The 14,084-nt window shown below is 42.1% G+C and overlaps 1 protein-coding gene across 2 annotated transcripts in view; it reads right to left on the bottom strand.

Annotated features, from left to right (window-relative positions):
• The window catches only part of DOCK5 (dedicator of cytokinesis 5), a 231,636-nt gene that overhangs the window by 97,560 nt on the left and 119,992 nt on the right, over nucleotides 1-14,084 (bottom strand). For both annotated transcript variants that reach the window (XM_004046801.5, XM_055348267.2), the window contains exons 11-14: nucleotides 13,733-13,805; nucleotides 9,096-9,238; nucleotides 7,487-7,612; nucleotides 924-1,048 (exon numbers count right to left, since the gene is read on the bottom strand). In XM_004046801.5, coding sequence (XP_004046849.2) covers nucleotides 924-1,048; nucleotides 7,487-7,612; nucleotides 9,096-9,238; nucleotides 13,733-13,805 — 467 coding nt within the window. The remainder of the gene's footprint in view (nucleotides 1-923; nucleotides 1,049-7,486; nucleotides 7,613-9,095; nucleotides 9,239-13,732; nucleotides 13,806-14,084) is intronic.

Here is a 14,084-nt window from a genome sequence, read left to right as displayed (position 1 = left end):
CCAGAGTTGGAGGAACTCTGGACTGGAATTCAGGATACTTAGATACCCTCCCAGCTCCGCCACTAACTCCTGTGTTTCCCAGAGACAATAACTCATCCTTTTAAAGTTTCTTACAGTTTCCTGTTCATTAAAACTAAAGAGTAGGCTGGGCACAGTGGCTCACGCCTGTAATCCCAGCACTTTGGGAGGCCAAGGTAGGCGGATCAAAAGGTCAGGAGATCGAGACCATCCTGGCTAACATGGTGAAACCCCGTCTCTAATAAAAATACAAAAAAAATTAGCCGGGCGTGGTGGTGGGCGCTTGTAGTCCCAGCTACTTGGGAGGCTAAGGCTGGAGAATGGGGTGAACCCGGGAGGCGGAGCTTGCAGTGAGTGGAGATTGTGCCACTGCACTCCAGCCTGGGCGACAGAGCGAGACTCCGTCTCAAAAAAACAAACAAACAAACAAACTAAAGAGCAGTGGTAGCAGATGCCTACCCCAGGGCTCTTCCAGTTTCGGTCTCTGATGAGCACATCTCCTTTGGTTCTGCTCACCCAGGGAAGGAAACATGCTTTCTGATGCTATTCGAGCACCCAGGCTACTTAGCTCAAGTCTAAGAGGAACTGATCAAGCTTGAAAGTGGCTAAATAAGTTGAAAACGATAAATAACATCTGCATTGGAAGCTTACACATAAAATCATTAGTGGCTGGAGCTATTTCTTAGCACAGGAGAAATATAAAAATAACAGTCTAGAAGAGTCTAGATAGCTTCCTTAGTGAAAATGCTCACTGCTAATCACAAATTTAACAGGCTTTATATTTCTTTTCTCAGGAAAAATCAAACCCATCCTGATGCGAAGAAGAATTAAAATACGGCCAAAATTCTATCGTGATTGTAAAGACGGATGTGATGGTAGCAGGATTTCTGGGCCACGCCACGCACCTCCAAGAGCTTGCCCTCCTCATCGTGCACAGACATCGTCACCTCCACATTCTTTGGCGTCTTCTTCTTCCCTTTGTCAAACTCGCCATGGATCAGGGTGACATAAATGTCATTCCGAACATCTCCTGCAACATGATAAGCATGCTGTGAGTGTTGCTGAGAGAAGTCATTCTAAGTTTCAGAATGTCATACGACATAAAAGGTAAAGACAATACGAAATGGTCTGGTTTTATACTGAACTACTCAGCCGACAAAAGGCTTTCATATGCGTTTGCTGTCTTCAGCTTATCTCATTTTACCTTTCCATGCATACCAAGATGTCTTTGCACTGTAGTTTTACAGAAAATTAAGTAGTAATTCTTTCTCTATTAAAAATTTCTATCTAATAATAAATACATAGTATATATTGTTAGGTTACAGTAGCAGATGGTTTTTCAATAGTGCCTTGGAGAGTGTGATATTTTGAATACATCTGATAATAATGAAGGCAATTGTCTATTGAGTGCTTATTATATGCTGTGCCAGGCAATGGTCAAAATGTCTTATATGTATTAATGTAATCAATTATAGACTAACTTGTTAATCTACAGAACAACCTGATGAGGTAGACACTCTTTCTGAAAGCCTATAGAGTATGTTTTTCTTTTCTTTTTTGATACATGATTTTGCTCTGTTGCCCAGGCTGGAGTGCAGTGGTGCAATCTCGGCTCACTGCAACATTGGCCTCTTGGGCTCAAGTGATTCTCTCACCTCAGCCTCCCAAGTAGCTGGAATTACAAGCACACATCACCACGCCTGGCTAATGTTTTGTATTTTTTGTAGAGAAGGGGTCTCACTACATTGCCCAGACTGGTCTCAAACTCCTGGACTCAAGCAATCTGCCCACCTCAGCCTCCCAAAGTGCTGGGATCACAGGTGTGAGCCACCATGCCCAGCCCAGAGTAATTTTTATTTCTTTAAATCAGTTTACTTGATTTTATCAATGAAAGAATGCTTTCTGCTGTCTTTTTCTTGTTACCCAGCAAAAAAAATTTTAATTAATAAATGTGTGGCCCACATATTGAAGAAAAATATTAAATGTTATTGAGGTACATAAAAGAAACTTGGAATAAATGTGAAGTATATTAACCTCCTAGATGAAAAAAGTATTGAAAAAATGATTCCAACACCTGCACTATATTAAACTGCCACCCAATGTAAAAAACAAAACCTTTTAACACTATAAGAAAACAGGAGTGCATATTTAGAGCACTGATCATTTTCATCATTTCCTCAACTGGAAAAAAATAAGATACTGCTTATCACTTGCTGAGGATGAAGAAAAAGGGGCTTATTCACACAGCACAGTTTGAAATCTTACTTGACACACTCTTTGTCAATGGACAAATTGAAAATGTGTCAAAAGTCTTAATACAGCAATTCCACTGGTAATATTTGTCTCAAAGTATTAAAAATGTGGGCAATAATTTATCTGTAAGGATATTCATTGTGGTGTTTTAAAAGTGGAAACATGGAAACAGTCTCGATTTCCAAGCACAGGGAATTAGTTGAATAAATTATGGTATAATCACGTGATGGAGGTAACATTCATTTTAAAAAGTGCTTGAGCTCCTACTCTGCAGCAGGCATGTGCTGGGTGTCTGGGTGGCGATGGTGAGCCACTCACCAGCCTTGCCCCAACTCAGGTTACAGTGTAGTGCCAGAGAGAAGCACCAGTCAAACAATCTGCACAAGTAAACCCACCATTAGCAATGGAGGAATGTGCCAGGCTCTGTGAATGCACAATACCAGGTCCTGACTTCATCTGCAGGGTATGGGAATCTTTCCTTTCAGCTGTTAGCACAGTCAGGGAGAGCGGCCTGTGCAAAGGCCCAGAGGTAGGAGACAACCTGACTGACATCCTCACAGTGAGGGGGTGTCTGGTGTGAGATGAGGCTGTAGAGACAGATATAAGCCAGATCCCCCTGAGGCCGGTGGGCAAATTAATAATTTTTATATTTACCCTCAACATAAATGAAAGTCAGTAAGATGTTTTCAGCGAGGGAGGAGCGGGATGAGATCAGGTGTGCTTACAGAATAGAACATTCAGGATGCAGTAAGGAGAAGAGAAAACGAGCAAAGAAAGAGCAGAAACATGAAAACCAGGTAGGAAGCCATGGCAGTTGTCCAGGGAAGAGGCCATTGTAGCTCCAATTTGGGTAGTGACAATGCAGATGGAGAGAAGGGAGAGAGAGACTTGAGAGTCCTTTCAAAGGTAATGCTGACAGGTCTTATCTACTAATTTATGTGAGTTGTAAAGGAAAGGGAGATATCAAGGGTGACTTTCTGGCTTCTTGCTTGTGCAGGGGATGGATAGGTGGGTGGATGGATGGGTGGGTGGGTGGAGGGAGGGATGGATGGGTGGATAGAGGTTGGGTAGGTGGACGGTTGGGTGGGTAGGTGGATGGGTAGGTGGATGGGTGGGTGGATGGATGATAGATGGGTGGGTGGATGGATGACGGGTGGGTGGGTGGGTGGGTGGATGGATGGATGGATGAATGGATGGAGGTGCTATTTTCTTAGATAAAACACAAGAGAGGTGCCTCAGGCCTAGATGCACAGAATTATGAGGTCCAAATGGGGATGCTGAGTAAGAATTAGCCAATTAAAGCAAGGAGAGGCTGGGTGTTGTGGCTCATGCCTGTAATCTCAGCACTTTGGGAGGCAGAGGCAAGAGGATTGCTTGAGCCCAGGAGTTCAAGATTAGCCTGGGCAACATAATGAAACTTGATCTCTACAAAAAAAAAAAAAAAAAAATTTTAAATTAGCCAGATGTGGTGGCTCATGCTTGTAGTCCTGGCTACCTGGGAGGCTGAGGTGGGAGGACTGCTTGAGCCTAGGAGATCAAGGCTTACAGTGAGCTATCATCACACAACTGTACTCCAGCCTGGGCTACAGAGCAAGACCTTGCCTCAAAAAAAAAAAAAAAAAAAAAAAAGAGGGGAGTCCTGAGGCAGGAAATAGCTGGCTATATGGTCCTAGAATTCATTAAAGAGGTCTTGGTGCTGGAGCTACATATTTGAAGGTGACAGGCAGATGAAAGCCAAGTGAGTGGATGATACCCCTAGGGAGAAAACACAGGTGAGACAGAAAGAGGGCTGTTCTGGGCAGAACTGTGTCCTCCCCTAATTCATATGCTGAAGCCACAACCCCTAGTAATGCAGAATATGACTGTATTTGGAGATAGGGCCTTTAAAAGAGTAAGTAAGGTAAAATGAGGTCATATAGGTGGGCCCTAATCCAATATGACTGGTGTCCTCATACGAAGAGATTAAGACACAGACATGCACAGAGGGACAACCAAGTGAAGACGAAGGGAGAAGATGGCCATCTGCAAGCCAAGGAGAGAGGCCTCACAGGAAGCCATCCCTGCTGTCACCTTGATGTTGAATTTCCAGTCCCTGTCCTTTGTTGTGAGAAAATAAACGTTGTTGACGCCACCCGGTCCGTGGTATTTTGCTATGGCAGCCCAAGCACACTCACACAGGGTCTCAGGACCAAATAACAAGGAACTTCAACATTTAGAGGTGAAGCAGAATATGAGAAGGTGGCAAAGGGGTTCTAGCAGAGGCCCCAGGGAAATGGAGAAGCAGAGAAAAGTGAGGGGTCACCAATGAGAAGGGAAGGAAATATTTCAACAATGTCAGATGCTGCTGAGAGGTCAGAGCTGATCACTAGGCTAGAAAACTCCCATCAGATGGAGCGATATCATAATCATGGGTGACTCTCACGAGAGCTACTCTTGAGAGGCTGGAGTGGGGCTGGCAGAGGTGAGAACAGAGAAAGAGTGTGGACAGAATCTCTCCTGTGATGCTGAAGACAAGAGAGTCAAAGCTCCTTGCTAGAGGGCAAGGGGGTACAGGGAAGAGTTTAGGAGGCAACTGGAACGAGTTCACGTGGTGATGGGACAACAGGAAGGAGTTCTGAGCCCAGGGAGTTGGGTCTAGACCTGAATTTCTCATACCTGACTCACCACCAGATCACCCTGGGAGCTCTGAATCGGTCTCTAGAAATCTGGGAATCTGTATTTTCAAGGAGATCTTCAAGGAGTTCTTGATTAGCTGATCCACAGACTAGCACTGGAAACCATTGTTCTAGATGAATTTTTTTTTTCTTTTTTGAGATGGAGTCTTACTCTGTTGCCCAGGCTGGAGTGCAGCGGCGTGATCTCACCTCACTACAAACTCTGCCTCCCAGGTTCAAGTGATGCTCCCGCTTCAGCCTTTCAAGTAGCTGGGATTACAGGCATGCGCCACCACTCCCAGCTAATTTTTTTTTTTTTTTTTTTGAGATGGAGTCTTGTTCTGTCGCCATGCTGGAGCGCGGTGGTGCAATCTCAGCTCACTGCAACCACCACCTCCCCGGTTCAAGCAATTCTCCTGCCTCAGCCTCCTGAGTAACTGGGACTACAGGTACACGTCAACTCGCCCAGCTGATTTTTGTATTTTGAATAGAGATGGGGTTTCACCATGTTGGCCAGGCTGGTCTTGAACTCCTGACCTCAAGTGATCCACCCACCTCAGCTTCCCAAAGTGCTGGGATTACCGATGTGAGCCATCTGGCCTGGCCGTATTCTAGATGAATTTTAAAACCAATGTAGCCCTTGGCATCCTATGAACCAATCCTATTGATTCAAAAAACAAAACAAAACTAAACTAAATGTTCTTTTACAAGCCAGATTTAAAAGGTAAACTCACCTTATTCAAAGGCCTCAGGAGAAGCCAACCCTGCTGTCACCTTGATCAAAGAACAAACTACTTTATTTTTTCAGATTTGTGTCTTGTTGTAGTAGTAAAACAACCTTCAGGTAGAGAATATTACTACTAATTTTTTTTTCCTTAACAAGAAGACAAAACATTTTCCCAGAATGTTGATGAATGTATATCAGGGTAAAATAGCTATGTAATGGACAAAATAAGCAAAAAACTATCTTCTTTTATGAGAAAAAGAAAAAAGAGTGATCTCCATTTTATAACATTTTTATTCATTCCTTCCACAAATACTCATTTAAGACCCACTACATGTAGACAATGTGGGCAGCAACAAGTTATCACTGCCCCTTAATTACTCACAGGAGAAATAAGATTTTGTATTACTTTAAAATAACCTATTTTTTTTTTTTTTTGGAGGCAGAGTCTTGCTCTGTTGCTCAGGCTGGGTTGCAGTGGTGCGATCATAGCTCACTGAAACCTCTGCCTCTCAGGCTCAAGCGATTCTCCTGCCTCAGCCTCCTGAGTAGCTGGGACTACAGGCACCAGCCACCACGCCCAGCTAATTTTTGTATTTTTGATAGAGACAGGGTTTCACCATGTTGGCCAGGCTGGACTCGAAGTCCTGACCTCATGTGATCTGCCTGCCTCAGCCTCCCAAAGTGCTGGGATTACAGAAGTGAGCCACCATGCCTGGCCTAAAATAACCTGAATTTTTGTGCAATAGGTAAGTTGGTTTTCTAGAATTTTTCTAACATGGTATGGTTGTTTTTCTTTTTTCTTTTTTCTTTTTTTTTTTTTTTGGAGACAGAGTTTTGCTCTTGTTGCCCAGGCTGGAGTGCAGTGGTGCGATCTCGGCCCACTGCAACCTCCACCTTCCGGTTTTGAGCGATTCTCCTGCCTCAGCCTCCCGAGTAGCTGGGACTACAGGCACGTGCCACCACACCCAGCTAATTTTTTGTATTTTTAGTAGAGATGGGGTTTCACCATCTTTGCTAGGATGGTCTTGATCTCTTGACCTCATGATCCGCCCACCTCAGCCTCCCAAAGTGCTGATTTTACAGGCGTGAGCCACCCTGCTCGGCCAACCCATGGTTATTTTTCTAGAATTTCTATTAATATCAATTAGTTTATAGCAATATGCATAAAATCCGAGGGACCAATTCTCTTTTCTTAGTATGGAGATTAAAATTAAATGGGCGAAGTCAGCAAATTCCAGAGAACAAACACATATGCAGATCACTAGAAAGAAGATGAAACAGGAAAATGCTGACATTCTTGTCACAACAAGAACAGGGAGAGCCAGAGCGCTTTTGGAGCTTCAGAGAATGGAGAGAGCAAGGCGCCCACATGCTGGGGATGTCATAACGAGAAAGGGACACACAAATGAGGCCAATTAGTCTCCTGAACAGAGCACCCTGTGCTATTTGAGAGAGTCTGTGTAAAAGAGAGAGTAAGAAAATTTGAGTTATGTTTAAAAGCATTATCTTGGGATTGCACACCGTATATCAGTGTACTGTACTTGCACACTGTATATCCAACTTCCAGGAATTTTCTCAGGGAGATAGTCTTAAACATGGAAAAGACTTCATGGTAAGGATAGTCAGAGCAGAGGTTTTTATATTTGTAATAATGACAAATTAGAAAGCACCTAAGTGTTTAAGTATTGCAGGTGTCTCTGTTTGTGTTCCAGGTGTCTCAGGACCAATGAATGTAAATAACCAAGTCTTCTGGATCCAAGTTGCCTCCACCGTCCAATAAGAAATAATCGCTGCACAGGAGGAAGCAAACAGGTGAGCCATGCAAAGTGCTTACCTGGCAGTATGATTTCAGGAAAGCCCATCTTCCGGGCTATTGCTGTTGATCTATCAACCAAGTGTGAAAAATTCTTCTGAACCTGGGTGAGGTCACCAGGCAAGAGCTTCAAGGATACCCAAAGGCCTTAAAAGAAATAAAAGATAAACGTTTAGTTCTTTGCATGATGTATAAAACACACGCGTAACTGGTGAGAAGAACATTTGAGTTGTATAGTCACAACCTTACTATAAAGATGTAAATTCTCCCCCAGTTGACTTATAATTTTAATGACACTTCCATTAAAATCACAACAGGACCTCTTTAAGAATTTGACAGAGATGTGAACAGATGCTAACTTTGGGGGAAAAAAGGGGTAAAGATAGGCCCTACCAGATACCAGAATATATAGTAAAGCTACAACCATCTGTGATCCTAGGGGTAAAAAAGATATATACATGAAACAATGAAATACTATAGTATATAGCAATTTAATATATGGCAAAAGAGGCATAACAAATCATGAAAAAAATCCAATAATTACATGAATATGCTGGGATTATTTTCTTGCTACTTAAGAAAATTTAACTTCCCATCTTGTATTTTCATTAAAATAAATTCCCAATAATGAATTACATAGAAAAAGAAGGCAGAATGTTAAAAGAAAAAAGAAGTGCATAGCTATTAAACCCCTGAGAACAAACCATTTTTCTGTCTTTCTTTCTTTTTTTTTTTTTTTTTAGACAGAGTCTCACTTTGTTGCCCAGACTGGAATGCAGTGGCATCACCTCGGCTCACTGAAACTTTTGCCTCCCGAGTTCAAGCAATTCTCATGCCTTAGCCTTCCCAGTAGCTGGGATTACAGGTGTGCACCAACACACTCTATCAACAGAACATGATATGGAGATACTAAAAACTAAAATTTTTACATTATTTTGTATTAATACATATTCATCTGTATTACTTTGGTTTCCTCTCAATTTTAAAAAATGTGATGGGATAAACTTATTCAGAATAGAGCATAATTATTATCTAGGGTCGACATTGGGAATGAAGGGTAGGCAAAAACATGGAGGCCAGAGGCGGTGGCTCATACCTATAGTTCCAGGGATTTGGGAGGCCAAGGTGGGAGGATCACTTAAGGCCAGAAGTTGAGACCAGCCTGGGCAATATAATGAGACTCCATCTCTACAAAAAATTTAAAAATTAGCTGAGCATGGTGGTACATGTCTGTAGTCCCAGCTACTTGGAAGCTGAGGTAGGAGGATGCTTGAGCCCAGGAAGTGGAGGCTACAGTGAGCCAAGACCATGCAATTGCACTCCAGCCTGGGTGACAACATGAGACAGTCTCAAAAATAAATAAATAAATAAATGAATAAAGAGTAAAGACTCATGGGATAAAAATTTGTTCCAAAGAATTTACAAAACACAACTGTGATCAAATCGCCGCTGGGTGCATCTCAATGCAGTTCAGTATTAAAAGCCTGTGGTAGGAAGCTGAGGGGGACGGTCCCCAGCAGAGGCTGTTTTGTATCAGAGAAAGATAATAAAGGGCAGGAGTCCAAGGACCCAGCTGTGAATGTCCCTCACCCTCAGCAGAGTCCCTCCCAGCTCTGGCACTGGACTGTACCTTGCCCTTTGTGATTCACTTCCTTTGCTGCAATCACTTTATTCAAGACTGAAGTGAGTGGCTCATTCTCCCCAATCACGTGTGATGTTATCAAAGGCGACATGATGAGCTGCCTCTGGCGGATGTAGGTTTCCATCGCAATTCTTGGGAAAGAGAAATAAGAGGTAAGGTGGGAGGGGGAGAAAGGAAGCCTCTGCAGCACAACCTCAGATAATGGTGGGTCGTATAGGAACAATTTGGAGATATCAACACTAAGTACCCCTATCTTTCTATCTTTCCTTTATTTTTCCATTTTGTGTCATCTTAAATACTAAATTCACCTTGGAAATGACTTGAGGCAAAGAGGGAGGAAAAAAACCCAAGAGTACACAAAACTGGTGACCAACGGTTAGCAACTAAAATCAGAGGCAACGCTCCATGCTCTTTCAGAGGCAGAGGAGGCTGCTGCAATAGAGTTGAAGACAGAGCACCCATGGAAGGGGCAGGAGCCCCCAGGTCTACTTCTGCTTGATAGTGAGCTCTGCAAGAGGCTCCCTTTGGGCCTCAGTTTCTCCATCTGTAAGAGATGGGCTGGGATTGCATGCCTGTTAAGGCTCCTGTCTAGTGTCAACCCCTTATATATGAGCACAGTGTATATGCCTGGTGTCTGGTGGATGTTCTCAGATTTCCATGTGATGACAAGCTAGATCTTGGCATGGGTGCTGCCAAACAAGCTCCACTTGAGTGACCTTATCAGGCTGCGGCTCGTAAAGGGTGATCAAAGAACCAAACACAGCCCCCATTCTACTGAAAGCAGAAGTGCTATCAGCAACTGCACATCGGCCTGGTGCAGTACAATAGTCTCCTGTCTCCTCTGTCCACTGCATGTAGGCCAGTTTTCTTCGCAGGGTTCCCTGTACCCTGACAATAAAACACACTGCAATATGTGACTGGCAAATGGGATTGCTATAGTCTTGAGTTCCTGTTTTTTACAAATGATTCTCTCTAAATGGACTTGCAGAATACACATACAATACTCTCCTACTGGAAAACACTGTAAAGTTTTTGAAGTAGGTTATAGTAGCGCTTGCCATAAATCTTAGGCATTCAATGCCAGAGGCTGCAGTCTGCATCATGAATGCACTGCGGCTGTTGGCTGCACAGTGAGCAGTAATGAAATTAAGGCAGGGTTCGTCAGGGACTCAAGGCACGGATTATACAGTGGGGACAATCTCAGGACTAAGTACTGTGATATGGTTGCTGGAGGAAAGCTGGTTCAGAAATTAAGCGGGAGGCACATCACCACCAGCAAATATACAGATGGCTGTTTCAGACACCTTTCATATCCATGAAGGCCACTCCTATTATGTACATATAATCTTAAATACAAATATAACACATTCATAGTACTACAATATATATGGTACATTTATATTTATTATTATATTTATATTTATTCAATATACAGTCATATTCCTAACAATGTTTCTGTCAATGACAGACTGCCTAGATGACCGTGGTCACATAAGATTATAACGGAGCTGGCCAGGCATGATGGCTCACACCTGTAATCCCAGCACTTTGGGAGGCTGAGGCAGGTGGATCACCTGAGGTCAGGAGTTTGACACAAGCCTGACCAACATGGTGAAACCCCGTCTCTACTAAAAATAGAAAAATTAGCTGGGTGTAATGGCATGAACCTGTAATCTCAGCTACTCAGGAGGCTGAGGCAGGAGAATTGCTTGAACCCAGGAGGTGAGGTTGCAGTGAGCGGAGATCACGCCACTGCATTCCAGCCTGGGCAACAAGAGCAAATCTCCGTCTCAAAAAAAAAAAAAAAAAAAAAAAGATTATTAATGGAGCTGAAACATTTCTATTGCCTAGTGATATTATAGCTGTTTTAACATCTCAGCGCAACTCATTACCTTTTCTATGTTTAAATATGTTTAAAGACACAAATAGCACTGTGTTACAATTGCCTGCAGTATTCAGTACAGTAGCATGCTGGACAGGTTTACAGTCTAGGAGCAATAGACTATACCATACAGCATAGGTGTGTAGTAGTCTATATATTCCGGGTTTGTGTAAGTACACTCTATGTTGTCTACACAATGACAAGAGAGCCTAGTGACATGTTTCTCAGAACGTATCACTGCCATTAAGTGATGCACGATTGTATTTTATTTAGCATATTTATAAATGTAATTAACAAATTAACATTGTATTACATTCAACATATTTATTTATTTATTTATTTTTTTGAGACGGAGTCTCGCTCTGTCGCCAAGGCTGGAGTGCAGTGGTGCGATCTTGGCTCACTGCAAGCTCCACCTTCCAGGTTCATGCCATTCTCCTGCCTCAGCCTCCCAAGTAGCTGGGACTACAGGCGCCCGCCACTGTGCCCAGCTAATTTTTTGTATTTTTAGTAGAGACAGGGTTTCACCGTGGTCTCGATCTCCTGACCTTGTGATCTGCCCGCCTCGGCCTCCCAAAGTGCTGGGATTACAGGCATAAGCCACCGCGCCCGGCCCTAAATTCAACATGTTTATTAAATATTTATATATTTATACATTAACATATTTAATATTTATATATTAAACATATTTATATATTATACAATACATATTTATATAGGTATGTGCATGCAGTGTTTTATATTATGCACAAAACAAGAGCAGCATTCATGGAGATGAAAGTTATCACATAATTAACTTTAGCACTGTGCTACATAAAATATTTGTCTCGTCTTGGAAGGTCAATATATAGGTGGTAACATACAAGGTAAGTGCATTTTATTTTTTAACTATTTTATTTTATCTATTTTTACTTTATATTTTATTTTATCTGAGACAGTGTATGGCTCTGTCACCCAGGATGGAGTGCAATGGCCATATTTTAAAAAAATAATTCATAGCAGCCTCTGGATAAAAGAGACAAGTACTACTTAGCATGGGCTATTTGCACTATTATGTTTAGAAACTGGTCCAAAGGTGTGGACTTAACATTGAAAGATTAAAATTTTTATATTTTATATATTACATATAATACATATTTTTTGTATAAAAAACAGACAACAGGAAAACAAAAACAGGAGCAAAATCACCAAGAATTACATCAACAGAAATAATCACTGTTAATCATGGAGTACATTTTTTGAAATGTCTAAATTTTAAGGCTTTTAATGCATTGTAACAATTCATGTTCTCTATAAGTAATGTATGTCTCCTTATATCTACCCAAACACTAAAGTGTGGTCAAGATAAAAAATAAACCTTGATGTTTCGATTTGCATTTCACTCATCCTCAATAAATGTACAACACCATTTCTGTATGTGTGTGTATTCCCTTCATGTCCTTATTAATTTCTATTAATTCTTTATATATTACAAATACTCATCCTTTCTCAAACACAGTGCAAAGACTGTATCGATTTTTTTCTATGTATTAAGTTCTTTACAATTTTTGGGTGGTTAAACCTATCAATTTTTCTTTTTTTGGCTGAATCCTTAAAACGGCCTCCCTCCCATTACTACCACGTAAAACTTCTATTTTCCTGTTAATATTTTAAGATTCTAGCTCTTACAGTTGTATGTTTAATCATCTAAAATTTACACTGGCATAAGTCGTGAGACTGGAATCTAACTTAGGGATCTTAAATGGCTAGCTAACTTTCTCCAAAAATCTTTTTTTTTTTTTGCATAATGTACCTTTCTCCACTAATTTGTGATATCATTTGTAAAAAATGATATATTAACTCAAATATATGATTCTGGCTGGTTTGTGGAATTCTCAGTTTGTTCTACTTGTCTGCAGTGGCAGCTGCAAGTGAGCCGAGATGATGCCCTCTGACTGGCACGATGGCCCCTGGTGGGACTTGGTCCCGGCAATGCTCTTGGCCTCCGCTAGGCCTCCACTGCCTGCGCAGGTGCTGGAGCAGGTCATGACGTTCACACCTGCACGTCTTCAGAGTGACACGGCTTGAATCTGCTCCCAACAGCTCCTCAATGGCCTACCCATGGCTCCAGCTCCTGCAGCTCAATATGGAGGGCCTCAGTAAAGCTCTGCAAGGATCCTTTCACATGCTCCCAGGCTGGCTTTCCCCCGACATGCAGGAACACTGGCCCATGGGTGGGTCAGCCCTTCACTCTCTCATCTCCTAAACCCTCACTACAGACAGTGTGGCTCTCAGACCAGCTACATCAGCATCACCTGGGAGCTTGTCAGAGGCAGAACTCCCCTGCAGCCTAACAAGCTCCTGATTCATATGCATGATGCAGTCTGAGAAGCCCTATGCTAGCCCACGTGATTCCGTGTCATCCATGATGCCTGTTTCATGTAATAGACTGCACATATACTTTGGCATTGCTGACACAAGGACGGCACCCTCTCTGCATTCCAGGGCAGACAGATATATGCCCTTTTATATTCCTTTGATGCTTTCTATAGAATCAGGAAAGTTCAGTTTACCCTCTTCAATGGGAGTCCAACATCAAGGACTTTGAATAAAGTCTTCTGTTCAGCTCCTATCTGACAATCTTGCAGCTTAGAATCTTTCCTTCTCTGAGAAAATGGTTTCTAACACCTGTTTCTGTGTTAACAGACAATTGAATAGCTAATCCAGGTCTCAAGTCACCTGGGACACATGCCAAAGTACTTACTGCTGAAAGGGAATAAAATGCTGCTTTTCTTCATCATCCACCTTCCCATGTATGATATCAGTAATATCCATCACTAGGAAAAAGATAAACTTCATTAAAGAAACTAATTGCTTCATGCCTCAGTAAGTTACTATGGAAAAGGACAGTATCAGCAAACATCAAACACTGCAGGAAGAAAGGTACCAAGCAGGGACTTTTTAAAAATTTCTTTGCCAATGGTGATTCTCAGTGTACCTAGCCCAGCAAAAAAGTGACTCATGAGGTGCTAAGGAAGGGGTCTGGGTTTTACTGGATCAATTTTGCAGACTACCCACTTTAAAAACTCTACAAGATCAAGTTGCTAAATTCCTTT

The sequence above is a fragment of the Gorilla gorilla genome, chromosome 7, assembly GCF_029281585.2.
Source record: "Gorilla gorilla gorilla isolate KB3781 chromosome 7, NHGRI_mGorGor1-v2.1_pri, whole genome shotgun sequence".
Classification (NCBI taxonomy): Eukaryota; Metazoa; Chordata; class Mammalia; order Primates; family Hominidae; genus Gorilla; species Gorilla gorilla.
The sequence above is the reverse complement of the archived record's forward strand: the minus strand, read 5'-3'. Positions and strand labels throughout refer to the sequence as shown.